Source organism: Egretta garzetta, unplaced genomic scaffold, assembly GCF_000687185.1.
Source record: "Egretta garzetta isolate BGI_Z169 unplaced genomic scaffold, ASM68718v1 scaffold132, whole genome shotgun sequence".
Classification (NCBI taxonomy): Eukaryota; Metazoa; Chordata; class Aves; order Pelecaniformes; family Ardeidae; genus Egretta; species Egretta garzetta.
The window spans coordinates 85,326-99,626 of record NW_009258892.1 but is presented as its reverse complement, the minus strand read 5'-3'; the positions used below and the strand labels follow the sequence as shown (position 1 = coordinate 99,626).

At 36.5% G+C, this 14,301-nt stretch overlaps 1 protein-coding gene across 1 annotated transcript in view; it reads right to left on the bottom strand.

Moving 5' to 3' along the window:
- MYBL1 (MYB proto-oncogene like 1) overlaps positions 1-14,301 on the bottom strand; it is a 20,522-nt gene extending 6,221 nt beyond the window's left edge. The window contains exons 1-12 of the mRNA XM_009634118.2: positions 14,135-14,301; positions 12,754-12,859; positions 12,557-12,628; positions 9,462-9,554; positions 8,223-8,443; positions 6,258-6,441; positions 5,958-6,032; positions 4,379-4,483; positions 2,896-3,129; positions 2,219-2,587; positions 1,608-1,750; positions 1,086-1,200 (exon numbers count right to left, since the gene is read on the bottom strand). Of these exons, the coding sequence (XP_009632413.1) occupies positions 1,086-1,200; positions 1,608-1,750; positions 2,219-2,587; positions 2,896-3,129; positions 4,379-4,483; positions 5,958-6,032; positions 6,258-6,441; positions 8,223-8,443; positions 9,462-9,554; positions 12,557-12,628; positions 12,754-12,859; positions 14,135-14,301 (1,884 nt within the window). The remainder of the gene's footprint in view (positions 1-1,085; positions 1,201-1,607; positions 1,751-2,218; positions 2,588-2,895; positions 3,130-4,378; positions 4,484-5,957; positions 6,033-6,257; positions 6,442-8,222; positions 8,444-9,461; positions 9,555-12,556; positions 12,629-12,753; positions 12,860-14,134) is intronic.

Below are 14,301 nucleotides of genomic sequence, written 5' to 3'. Positions count from 1 at the left end.
GAATGCCAAACCACTCCATTTGCATAGTGAGAGACTGTGAATCTATAGGGTAACACAGATGGTGCCAAGCCCTGTGGCAAAGCCTTAGCTACCTTCTGTGTTTGTAGAAAAGAAGTAGTCAATATATATTGGTTGGAATTTTTTCAGAACTTGAAAAGCATATGTTTACTGAATTCCAAAAGTTATTATGCATTAACATACCTTAGCTAGACTTGGAAGAGAGCAAAAATTGAATTAACTTGGAACAAACAAACAAACAAAAAAGTAACATTATCCATAGTCAACCAAAAAAAAAGTCTTCTGTGACAGCCAGAAGAATCAGAGGAATCATTAATTGCTGTATTAAGATTTTGGGGTTTAGGATGAAGAAAATCATAGACTCCAGTAAACCCCTAGGAAGGACAGAACACTTCCAAACATCTTCCCATCAAAAAAATTCTCAGAATACTAGCATGCTGTGGTAAACATCTAGTTTCAGGCCTAGCATTGTAGAAGAACCAAAACCAGAAAACAACTCAGCTCTTACACAGTCCAGAGGATTCAAAAATAATGCATTTTTCCAAGTCAAATGTGAAAGTTGCTTAAAGTAACAAAGTCAGTCACATTCATCTGCATCGTTTGCTCTTACTAGATTATCCAGTTGGAGGATCCACACCCATTCATTCTCTCTCAATTTTTCTTTTGAAAAAACAGTATGCTAAAGTATTAAAATTAAAATCTCAGGCAACGATGCTATCACCTCGTAAGAGGTACAGTGTTAGTAAGGCTACACAAATTTAAAACAACTCACAAATGCAGAACTAATGCATTTAAGATTACTATGGATCAAATTATTATATGCACCAAATACCATTCAAAAAGACAATGCCTCCATACTACACTGAAGGATACTAGTCTAACATACAAAATCCGAAACATTTTTGATTCACATTCTAGCCGTTCTCTTAGGATAATATGGAATGTCACTGAAACAACAGCATTGTTAGAAAATGCTTTCTAAGATCATGCTGAGGCTTACAGTATCTCAGAAACAAGAGGGCATTTAGACTTGAACAAGAAAGAAAATAAACAATGTCATCACATACCGTAAGTTTGAGGGGACCATACTTTTTTTCCTGAGCAGCCAAGGCATTTTTAAAAGGAGTTGGCGTCCTTGGTGTTGAACCCAAAAGAGATCTTCTAATTGTAGGAGTTCTAAAACTATTCAAGCATAGAAAATTGTTCATACATGCATTTTAATATTTTACTTTAGCAACAGCAATGTAAGAAAATGAATCCAAGAAACATTTTAAAATACCTTAATTTACTTTCAGATTCATGGTGGTGATCTCTGTTGTGTATTAAGATAACCACAGCATTACTCCAGCTATATTAAACTTTAACTGGATTTTGTTCAATATTTTAAAAAAGGGAAAATTTTAACTGAGTACAAATCACTTCCTGTTAAGTTAAAAACAGGAGGCCAGATTGCTTGTACACAAATATTTAAGTGTTATGGGGCTTAAAACTCATTCACAGTACGCATACAGGTAGACTAATTTCTCAATGTTTAGAAAAGCTTGGTTTTATTTGAGCACACCACCAGATGTTTAATGTAATAATCCTACCCCACATTTTCCTTTTGATCTTTTGGTGTCATTTCCTTGTGTAGAGGAGTCGTAATAAGAACTTTCTGCCCACATATCGGAGTCGATGTAAATGCAGGATTTTCAAGGTTAAATTGTTCATTTCCAGAGCAAGTGTTGAAAAACTAAGCACAAGAGAGGAAAAAAAACTAAGCAACCTTAAAGCACAAAACTTCACCACTGTACTGAGCAGTAAAATACACTATATGTATATATCTGAAAGGCTTTTACTGGGAAACCCCAATAAACTACTCTTGACATAATCCAAGACATCACTGAAACCTTATTTTCTCCTTAAAATCCCTACAGCTTAATTAGGTCACAGAGACAATAGGTCTCCATCAGCAATTGTTTGCATGAGAAAGTGTGAGCTGAGACATAAGTAGCCATTTCCCTCCCCCCCCCCCTGCCACTGAGGGAATAGGTTATTTAACAATTTCTTTTTAATATATCTACCCTTATGCAGATGTTTTAAGACGGTTTTGGACATATTTGTTTAGGCTACAATGTATGACTGGGGAAGAAAGTATTTCTAATTTACAATCCACCCACTGCAGTCTTCATAGTTTAGACATATTTAAAAATAAACTCACCTGTGATGGAGAAAATGGTAGTGTTTTCACTGGTGTATGCTTTAGTGCAACATTGACGGCATCATTACACAAGCCATCATTCAGTTCATTAACTGGTGATTGCCCAACACGCAATCTCTTTTTCTTTCTCAGGATAGTAGGTGGAGTGCTGAATTTAGTTAAATTTGGCATTGTTGGAAAAACTGCTTCTTCCTCGCCACTGACGCTACTCTGTTTCTTGCCATCAAGCACAACGCTGACGTTATACTGGCACTCAGCAGCCACTTCATTGTGTTGAATCCGCATTAGTTTTACTGGAGCTGGCTTGACAGGAGATGCAACAGCCTCTGAAAGCTCAAAACTGGTGACATCGCTCCACACTACAGGATCCTATGAGGCAAGATGCAAAACACTCAAGCACTAGCAGGCTTATCCAAGATTATTTCACAACGTCCAAGACCTAACAGCTCTCTACCTCCAGGAGCCATATAATGAATTATTCTCCATGTTATCTTTCACACAATCCTAAAACACCGAATACATTAAAACACAATTCTTTTAAAATAGGCAGTAAAACAAATCACTCAGTATGGGTGAAATTACAGACAAGTACAGAAAAAGGTAATTTTAAGAGTATTTTACACATATTGTGTAAGCTGATGTTCCTAAATAAATATTTTTTTAGAATACAGACTTACAGATTCAATAAGCTCTAGTGTCTCTGCAAATTCTGGAATGGTTTGTAGAGATGATAACATTGTATTCGCTTCCACAGCCAAATACTTAGGTGGTGAATTCTGCTGAACAGATGTGCTGTGGGTCTCATCCATGCTGTAGAACTCACTCGTTTGTTCCCCAAGGCTATTTAGTGTATTAGACACACAATCTTCCGTGACAAAACTTCCAGACCAACAAGGTAAGTTTCCAGCTTGCTAAAAAGTATGAAGAAACACGTTAATCTTATTCAACTTAGAAGTTGAAGAGTCAATTATGTGTCTGCAGGGAGGAAAGAAAAAAGTAGTATGTGGAAAGACTTAGCATAACTATTAATTTTTGCTTTTTCAAACTCTAATTATCTGTATGCTTTAATGCAGTTAGTCTTCTTACATTAACATACTCAACATTCTCAAATTGTGTAAGATTTTTATCTCACCTCTCATTCATATCTTATACATGCTTATAACTTAGATAATTATGGGTTGTATTGGTAGCCATCTCTGACAGAAGTTTCCTGTGTTCCTGAACATCAGTATATTACAAAGTCATCTTCACTAGAGAACATGGGTACATTTTAAGATTAGGAACTGTTTCTAGAATGTGAAATACTTCTTATACGATCCAATATTTTTTTTAATGCAGATTCTACAGTGATAGTTTACTTAACTTCTAAATGGTTATCCTATTTTAGTACACTGCTTAGTACTCAAGAAACAGATTTTAATTCTCACTGGAAATCTAGAAGCAAAGCAGATTCCACTAGATAAGCAGAACGTTGCACTGTTTCAAGAGAATGCCAGGAATAGCTCCACCACAAAACCCTGGAAGTTCACCTGTAATCTAAATTAGTGATCAATATGGTTGGGTTGGTTAGGTGTCTGATGTTGTTCACAGCCCTCTGTTCCTGAAGAAAAAAGTGACCGTCACCTGCAAGTTTCCCTTTTTGCACTGAAGTACAAGTAAATTTTCTACAGGGTGAATTTATATACTGTTTGCCATGTCCAAATGTGGATATTAAGTATTGCAAACACTCACACAGAGGTTTGATAAAAATATAATCTACGGGACGTTTTGAAATCAAATAGGGCAAAACCTATGTATTTTTCAACTTTCTCTGTTGAACAGGTGATCGACATTCTGTGATTCTGTGACATTGCTGATCTATAAAGTTGAATGCCAGTAATATCAACAAACATGCTACCTCTCGAAAAGGATTAAAATCCTGGGTCTTAGGAACAACTGTCAAGTTGCAGGTCATATTTCTGCTGGTTTCACAGTTTAGAAAACTAAAAATAATTTGCCTCAATTCTAATATACAGGCTTTGTTTTACAACCCAACAGTCATAGGTTTGATTTTAGGTCAAATGAAAAAACACCATGCAAAACCAAACATCTGTTACTAATTGCTGAGGATTAATCTCAGTAAAGCATATTCTAATATTTACAGAAATTTACAGTCCTTACAGAAGACACTCGTTTTCTTCTGATTTCATTCTCTGCTGACATAAGTAGCAACTCAAGTTCCTTTATTTTCTTTTCTTTGTCAGGATCATCATCAATAAATGACTGCTGAAAAGTTTAAGAAAGAAGCCATTACTATTTTCCACCTCCACCACCCCTCCACAGTAAAGATGCTACATTATAACACAGCTACATTTTTAACAGAAACCCACACATAGCAGGAACAGAGCTGTATCATATTTTGTAATACAGTTGTCATTCACAATCAAAACAAATCCAGCAATTACCAAGAGATGGATCCAACGTTAAAGTAGCATACAAGCTAATATATTAACAGGTTTCTAATATAGCCTGTAAATGCTCAGTACACTATAGCACTTTTTAACTGAAAGTCACTCAGTTCTATCTTTAACAGAAGCAATGATGTTGGCACCTTGATAGATGTGTTTGTGGGTTTGCATGCCTTCTAGAATTTTGAGTTATTTATCCTCACTAAGTGTGCAAGCAATTGTTTCAAATCAGCATTTGCTGACAGTGTCTACACAAGGAATCCTACCACTACTATCAGATAAGCAAATTAACTTATTGGTTTTGGTTGGTTGGTTTGTTTTTAACCTCGTTAAAAGTTTCTGTTGGTGGTAAGTGAGGATATATGCCATGAGTTTCAAAACTAGTTACACTCCTCAGTTTAGGGAGACTTCAAGGACCAGAAAGTATCTTATACTTTTCTGTATAGGGCAATTGAGTCTCAAAGGCCATACAAGGCTTTGTTATGATTTGTATTCTTATACGGACATTGGGGAAGAAAACACAATGTGAAACAGATGACCTGCACAGGGAAACTTAAGGTTAGATACAGAGTTCTGCAGAATGCCTCTAACACATCTAGCACAAACAAAATATGTATTATTCCCTGTGTCAAAATAGGTTTTTTGCTAATTTCAAAGTCACAGAAATTCTTCCAGGAAGTCATATTACAAACCAAATCTACATTCAGTCTGCAACACATGAGGAATTTCAGATATATTCTAAGTGAGCCTAAAGGAGCAAAAGGAAATAAATATTTTTTAAGTTTCTCAATACTTCAGCATTTAGAATGTTGCAAAAGAGCATCTTCAACTAATTGACTGAAGTTTACCAGTCAGAAAAAACTAAACCTGTCGAGAACAAGAAAGCACAACTGTAAGTCAGTTATTTGAACTGAGTCTTTCAGATGGGATTATATATATTACATATGTAAGTAGTAAAATCTTGTCTTTCAATCTCTCAGAAGCTAGGTAATACTAACAGGTCAATTTTAACCTAAGGATTGAACGAGTAGACTATGTTTTAAGCCATACTTCTGTCAGAAATAAGCACAACCATTGTGTTTCTGGGATGTATAAAGACAGATCCTTTTTTCCTACCTACAACTACCAATTAAGCTAGCAGAGTGTTCCTACTTACAGAGGAACACTTACATAAATTTAGGTGAACAATAAAGACTTAAAGACATTTTGAAGTTACAGGTTTTTAAACTCTTCATTTTACAGCATAATACATGGTACAATCTCTTCATTCACAATGCCCATTAACAATTTACCTGAACTAAGTTGGAAGAAGCTGAAGCATGTTCTAGACAGCTGCCTTCTGGTGAGGCATACTGGTATGCTGGAATCTAAAAAGACATAAATCATTTTACAAACCCTAAAGAAAAGGAGGCTATAAAATTATCTCTAGTTTATTATACATAAACTACCTATTAAGGCTTACAAATCCTAAATTACCATGACATGACAGAAATACTCAACAGATCTCCATTCTTTCAGATTTGTTTCTTGTTCCAAACCCAATAAACTATTTGAAACTGGGAAATACTAATTATTCTGGATTTTGAACTTACATGTGTCTGGACAGGTATGTAAAATTGATTCTGAGTGTGCAAGTGTTCCATAGTCAGGCAAGGTTGGGGCTGAAGTTTGGATGAACTAGCTCTTTCAGACTTTATACCATCTTGTAAATATCCTTCCTGTTCCACCTTTCTTCGCATTGTTGAGTTCCAGTGATTTTTAATCGAATTATCAGTCCTAAAATGAAAAGTGTACAACAGTGACTGGTTTCCATAACTCAAAGTTTAATATATGGCATAAGTTACAGGGTTTGTACAGTAGGTTAAACTGAAGCCACAAATCCAGAAAGCTCCAGCAGCTTGGACTGAAAGTTCTCATATCAGTGGGGTTTTGGCAAAATGACTAGAAAGCTACTCTTTTCAAAACTTCCTTCTACTAAACTTCAAGCCTGCAGGAAATTAAAAGTACCAAAAGAGAAAGCCTCATTTCTGGCTTAATAGCCAGGTTTCTCATGTGTGAGAACCTTTTTTCTTGGATACTTGGAACAACCATGTGTTCTCTATCACTACAGCATTTACCCTCTGCTACAAATTTGCAGAACATGAAGCTAAAGCAATCACCCTACTGTCCCCCAGCATACCAAGGGCACTGTGGCTAGTGTTTGCGACTGGAAAACATCTCTCCTAAAAAAATGACAGACTGCATTCCCAGCTCTGAGTTTTATGTGCAGCTTTGTGGAAGATCAGCCCACTACCTCTTGGTGCCCTTGATCTTGTATGGGGAAAGCAGGCATGGCAGAAGACCAGTACCCATTGACACTCCCCTTGGAAAGAAAGTGTCTGCAGTTTGACAAGCAGGCTGAAATCACTTTTAACACTAGACAAGCATTAAGGCAAAAGTAGAGTATGAATGCATTACAGTCTAAAATACTAGCAATATTATTACTAGCCTTAGAGAGAGGTACACAGAAATAAAAATTGCTTTAAGCCCTATTCTTCATTTAAACTCAACTCCAAGAAGTATTCCCCTTTTTCATCCCACTAGTGTTAGACACTTTACAAATCTTCTAGGTCTGGGATCCAATCTTTAACTAAGAGTGTCACCTTGGATTTACTTTCAACACGGAAGTTAGTGAATTAGGAATCCCTATGTCCTCTCTGAAATTCTGTGAAGATGCAATCCATTCCCTTTCCATTCCTCCAAAGGATTTCCTGTGATTCACGGATTGTGTACTTAATCAAAATGTCAAATTTTTAAACACACATCTCGAAGGACTCAGTCAAGTGCTGACGTTCCTTAGGCACAGCTAGACAGTCACCTCCTGAACACACAGATTGAATTCAGAGAGGGACAGCTTAACATGAATTTCAATTAACAGTACAAGGTAAAAAATTTATTTGATTAAACTTTTTATACACTAAAGATTTGCTTTCCACAAGCATCTAAATTGACAATCACACCCAAAACAAAGATAAGGAGAACAACGCATACAATTCATTCTTAACTTAGAGACTACATGGTAACCAAATAGCTTTGCAATGCATGGCTTCTAGGCCTGGACTTTTGAAGGTTACTAAGATCCTCTTTTTTTAGTGTCTTGTTTAACAAGAAGTCTTCCACAAAAAATAAACTAAAAGAAGAATTTCTGATCTTAAACCAAAAAGAAAGTCACCCCCAAATGCATATTAATGAAGGCACTTTGATATCAAGTCCAGGATGTTAAGGCATTCTTCCACTCTTACTTGTAGTTACTCTTCAGCTCTACTACAGTTTTTTTCTAAGTGAACAGGAGGATTTTTGAAGGAACCTGCAGAGTGTTAGAGGTCTTTTTATTGGTTTTATGGCTTTTTAAGAATACATCATCAAATGCAAAAGATCTTAAAAATATTCCGTATCTATCAAGATAAAGATGTTGTGACGTAAGTTTCAACAGATGCTCTCTGACTAACAAATTACATTGGAAAGAGTTGTGCAGTGACCATATTCCAATATCTAACACAAACAGAGTTGAAAAGCACCTTCCAGGAAGAAGTTTTGCTATTTCAGCCCATCGGTTTCCCAAACGCTTGTGAGCTTCATAGATTATTCTGTCCTCCTCTTCTGTCCACGAAGACTTTTTTACCTCAGGATTGAGATGGTTATGCCATCTCTCTCTGCATTGCTTGCCTATTCTTCCTTTCAGGTGTTTTGCAATTAGAGACCAGCGCTTCGGACCATACTTCTGAACTAATTCAATAACCTGGAACACAGATGAAAGCACGTTACAATTCCAAACCCTAATTTTCCTAATCAAAGAGTAGAAAACACTGATAAACTCACATTTTAGAACATGATTATAATAGTCAGTTTGATAAGATAATAGGCCTAAGCAGGCAGACAGTGACTTGGGGTTTTAAAAATTATTTTTCAAAGAATCAGAAAATCGCTTATTAACTCCAAATTCACTGTGTTTAGAAGTATATACTGATTAAAACATTCATTTGGAATTTTCCTTTCTGTCACCCATTGCATAAGCTGACATTGGGAAAGACCAAAAAAGAAGCTGGTAAAGATGCTTGGTTTGACTTTTTTCAACATATGTAAAAGAAAAAACCCACGCTTCTACTCCCAACCTTCATCCCATTTCTATGTGCTTTTTCTTAAAAGACTCATGAGAAACGTAAAAAAATAGATGAGGAAGACCATATTCATAAGTTGACAAATACTAGTTTTAAACTACTTTAAACAGTGGAATAAGCAGTTGATTTGAAAAACCATATGTGGAAGCAGCATGTGCACCTCCCTACAGGGTAGTCCAGGTTTACGCAGCCAAAAAGCTGCAGTGTGGATTAACAGAGATAGGGAAAAGGAGTCCAAAACACCATTCATAGCTTCTTTAACAGCAGAGTATGAAATAATTTCCCTTATTCCCAACCCCTTTATGTCTGGTGGGTTTGAGGAACAAAAGATGTAAATGAGACCTTTGATCTTTAGTGATGTAAAGAGATCTCTTCTACTTGGTATGCTAGAATAGTTCAGCTAGCAATCTGAGCAAAGGGAAGTGAAATGCTTGAGCAGACCAGACATTCCATCTACTTAAGAGCATCTGCATTTTTTTTTCTTCTCACACAGCACAATGTAATGTAATTATCTATGTCACAAGATGCACCAAACATCATCTTTGTGGTGATGAAACCCAAGAAAAAGTACACATTCTTAGCAGTCATATGCCAATTTTATTACAGTAAAAAAGTACAGTATCAATTAGTTTTTATTACCCTCTGATCTTCTTCTTTAGTCCAGGGACCTTTAATCAGTTCTGGGTTTAGTACCTTCTGCCATCGGTGCTGGCACTGAAAATCTGAACGATTCTGAAATAGTTTTAGAAGACCGGTGTAGCTGTTAAACTCTTGAATACATAAAACTAAATATTAGCTAGCCAGAATTATTAGCTTATTTCAGATTAAAAGACTTATTCAGACCTTTATTCTAAGTATAATAGTTAAATTCTCCCTTATTATTTCTTCTTCCATTTGCTTGTAAAAAGTATTCTCCAGAGAAAACAGCCTTGCACAAAGCCCTTGGCTAATTACTTCAATGTTCTTAGTTGACAATCAAATTCAGAACTTACTCTTCTTTAAAGAAAAACTTAGAATTATTTTTGTCCTCATTACTCCACACCTTCTCTGAACTTTGTGATTGACATGCCTTTGACATTATCTATAGCCTATATAAGGAAAGAAATTTTTAAAGGAAATACTTTTTGTTTCAAATAAAAGCATAGACTTTTTTCTAAGTCTCAAATATATGCTTAGCTCTTTAGTAAGACTAGAGTGTTAAGGAAAACAGATTTATATCAAGTTTAGCTAACACATACTAATTAAACAACATTGCTTTTTCTGCCCAGGACAGATGGTGCTTTTCTGTAGCTTCACTAAGGATCTTTTGAAATATTGTTCCCAGTTATGAAAGAGAAGTAAGCTTTCACTTAGCCTCCTAAAAACTGTCTGTAGGAAAGTTTGAGACTCTCAGAGTAGTTGGTCCAGTCCTTGGAAGTATGCAGCTAAGACTCTGCCCCAGCACAGCATACTAGTATGCCTTTTGTAACACTGGGACATGATGATTTATTCTCTTCAGTGTAAGCTGCTGGATTGTAAGTACCGATTTCAAGGTTTTGCTGGTCTTGTCTAGCAAGCAAAAGTGCTACCACGTTAAGATGAAGTTAAACAAGTCTGCAAGACCAGAAAACACATCCAAAACAGTGTTACATCTAAAATGACATTGATCACAGTACCTTCAAGTTAATCACAAGTAAACACCATGTGATTAAAAGCACACTAGAGTTTCTTACAAAACATCATCATTTCCTGGTGGAAACAAGCTGTAAAAGACAGACTCAGTAGCGGAGAGCTGTTCCCATTTTTGACGAAAGAAAAATTTTGAAATTGTGGCCTTTTAATGTTTTTACCTTCCAGACATTTCTCAAATCATGACATATTTGGGGGAGAAGAGCAAAACAAATGATGGGATGAAACAATAAAATTGTTTCAGGTCTGCCTTAGCTGCAATAGATTTAAAGAGAATACAAGCTGTGTTCCCTCTCGAGGGTCACCTTTAAGCCATCTTCACTTTCTTGGGCAGAATAGAGGGAAGGTTTACTTGCACCCAGCCCAACAGTGAAATGGGGTTCTCAAAACATGGCAGTTTGTGTGCCTTTACATGCCAGTAACTCAAGATACACTTGGTTTTTCTAGCAAAAGACCATCAGTAACAAGGTAAGTGCTAATTATGCCAGTCTCTATTATTTGGCTTTGTAATTTGAACACTGCAATAGGTCACCCAGAGAGGCTGTGGAGTCTCCATCCATGGAGATATTTAAAACCCAACTGGATGCTGTCCTGGGCAGCCTGCTCCAGCTGACCTTGCTTGAGCAGGGCGCTTGGACTAGCTGATCTTGAGAGGTTCCTTCCAACATCAAGGATTCTGCAATGAGCAACCTGATCCCCCATGCATGTTTCCCATGATAGCAGAGGAGCCTTTTTTCAACCTCACTTAGGCCCAGCTGAACAACAGCTTTCTGTCTCCAGAAACATTTGTTTTCAGCTGGAGAACTTTTTATTAAATTAAACTGTTCGACCTGTTAAATGCAACTCCATACTACACCTGCAGATCAGTATCACCAAACATTGTATTTTTAAACAGTTTAATATAATAAAAGCTTTTTGATACTATCTTTTTCCTCTGCCATTCACTCATTTCATCGCTTTTTGGAAGGGGATAATGTAAGGAATAGCGATTTGCTTATGTGCTCCTTAAATTTAGAAGCTTCTGAGTTCATTCCCTGATATCTGTACTTTCAACACCTGGAAAAAAAATTAGAAGCACCACAGTTGCACAAATATGTAAATGAAAAGTTACAGTTGCTCAGCATTTAGAACTCAAGTCTATTTTTACCTAGCTACACAGGAATTTCATACAACCATATCATCCCACTCAATACTATAAGATTCACAAAGGTGGGGGCAGTGGGGTGTAATTTTTTTTGATTTCTAACATTTGAATATTCAATACCACTTCTCGGCAGTCATTTTGGCCTTAGATTCTAGACATGGTTTTACAGTAGGCATTTTATACCATTTAATCAGAAGAGAAACAAACATCACAGATTCTAACTGTAGGTATTTTCTATCACTGCAGCTCATACAGCTGAGGAGTCATTTAATGTTTGAACCAACAGCTCCTTTACTCATTCCACCTGACCACTGAAACAGAACAAGTTTTAAGTGTCAGTAGGAAATGTCCAAGAAACCCGCTAAGGTTCCATTCATAGCAACTGAAGATATCATTGGGTAGAAAGATTTACTTATGTTAAGCAAGCAGGCATCACTGTAAAAAAAAAAAAAAAATCCCCAAAACCCCAACAAATACCAAAAAACCAACAAAAAGCCCAATCACAACACCACCCTTTTCCTAAGGTGTTTAAGAAATTGATCCTGCTCCTTTCAAGCTATCTTTCAGATGCAACCCACTCTCCTAACTGCCTCAGAAACCACCTGTGAACTGTAGATTAAAAACCATAAGTGATGTAAACAGTAAGAAGCAGGAATATATTCCAGAACGAAAACGAATAGCAAGTGTAGACAGAAGGCATCAATTATTTTTGATCATTTCAGACCATCACTTGAGCCCCAGCCTGAGCTGATAAGGTTCTCCAAGGTCTGAGTTAGATCTCAAGTCCATTTACAAGCATCCTTTGAAACATTTTTTACTATTACGTGTTTCTGATTTCTATTTCACCTCATTTCTAAACTAGACATGTGACCAAAGTAAATAAATATTAAAAGGAAACTTAATTGAAACAGATTCAACTTACTTGTAGATGACTAGCAATGAAAGCCCAATCATCTGTACCGTTTTGTTCCACCAGCTTCTTTAGCCTTTCATCCTGTTAAGACATAACCTCAGCCAATAAATGTTACATGCTATCCCAATATGATACTAAATAATAACATATTTCATGTGCTACCAATATCATATAGGAATGAAACTAAAGCCAAAAAAGAGTATTACCTCATCACGTGTCCATTTCACCTTGTTACATATCTTCTTCAAACCTTTTTGCTGTGGTACTTCATAGTCATGATCCACATATTGAAGGTCATCATCTTCCTCACTGCTGAGTACAACAGAAGAGCAAAGAAAATAGAAAAATAATTTAAAATAACACCAAATAACTTCTTTTTTTCTAACTACTTGTAGCTTTTTTCCAATCTGTACACATTGTTCTAAAATGACATATGGAATTTGCGTGAACATAAGCTCTGCCATCAGCATTGGCCTATATTCACTGTGTCAAAGGAACAGAATTAATTTTAATTTCAAGGCCACGTACTGGGATATGGACAGATAATTCATTCCGAGTCAAGACTTAAATCTGAAGCAAAAGCTACTGTTTAAGACCATGTTTTTGTAACACATTTATGAATCTTCCTTTTACACAAACAAGCTTATAAGACAAAGTGTTTTGCTAGTCTGCAAAATACATTCATGTTCCACCTCCATAACTCAAACAACAAACAGGGTGCCAAATAATTTAGCATCAACTTGAGATCTTAAGCAGGCTCCTGCCTTGAATAAAAGCATTGCCTCAATGTTACAGGAATGAGATATAAACCTTTGAAGACAGAAACATTCCAGCAAGAAATAACTACCATACCCGTGCTGACCCTCTAAGAGTCAGAGGGGCAGGAAGCCAGGTAACCTCTATGACTCCACGTAGATCACACTCCATCTACTGGAGAAACGCGTACTTCACTGCCTTGATAAACAAAGCCTTACAAACAAGCAGCACAGGGAAACATTTCATGGAAATACCACATAAACTTATATGTCAGTGACTCATGTTAGCACGAATTCTCACACATGTGGAAACCTAGGCCTAACAACAAGATGAGCAGTTCCTCTGCATTAGTTATAGCAAAGACAAAAAAGGGACTCCCACTCAAATACACAGCTCTAACTAAAAACAGTTTCAAACTGCAATCTTATTTTTTCTCCATTTTACTATCAGTATAAAGCACGATATAAATATAATGAATTCACGTTCAAAACTAAATGTATTAGTTCTGCTCAGCCTTTAAAATTACTTCCATTTTTCAACCAAAGGTAAAAGAATCCTTTCCCAGTAATGGAATTAAACCTATGCTGGTGTCCTAAGAACCAATTAGATGGCAGACCTCTACATGATTTTCCGAACATGTAATTCACCCACGCAGCATGCCGATCAACCATTTATGTAGATTTATTATTTCCCATGAAGCGAGTATGTTCTCTGCAGGTCACATGAATGGTCAGTCAAGAAGAGCACTACTTACTTGAAAGTATTACTACAAGACAGCATGTACCCAGCTCTTGCAGGCCCAGTGTATTTAGTATTGCTTCTACATCCTACACCATATCTGGATTTGCCCTACGTAGCTTCACGATGCAGTACAAATGGTTAGTAACAGGTAAACTTGTTAAAACTTTGTGGAGCCAGCGAAATACAAAGCTTGTCAAAAGGTCAACACCAAGTTCTTCACAGGACTTCCACAGGTTCTCCACAATCTTCAGGAGCAT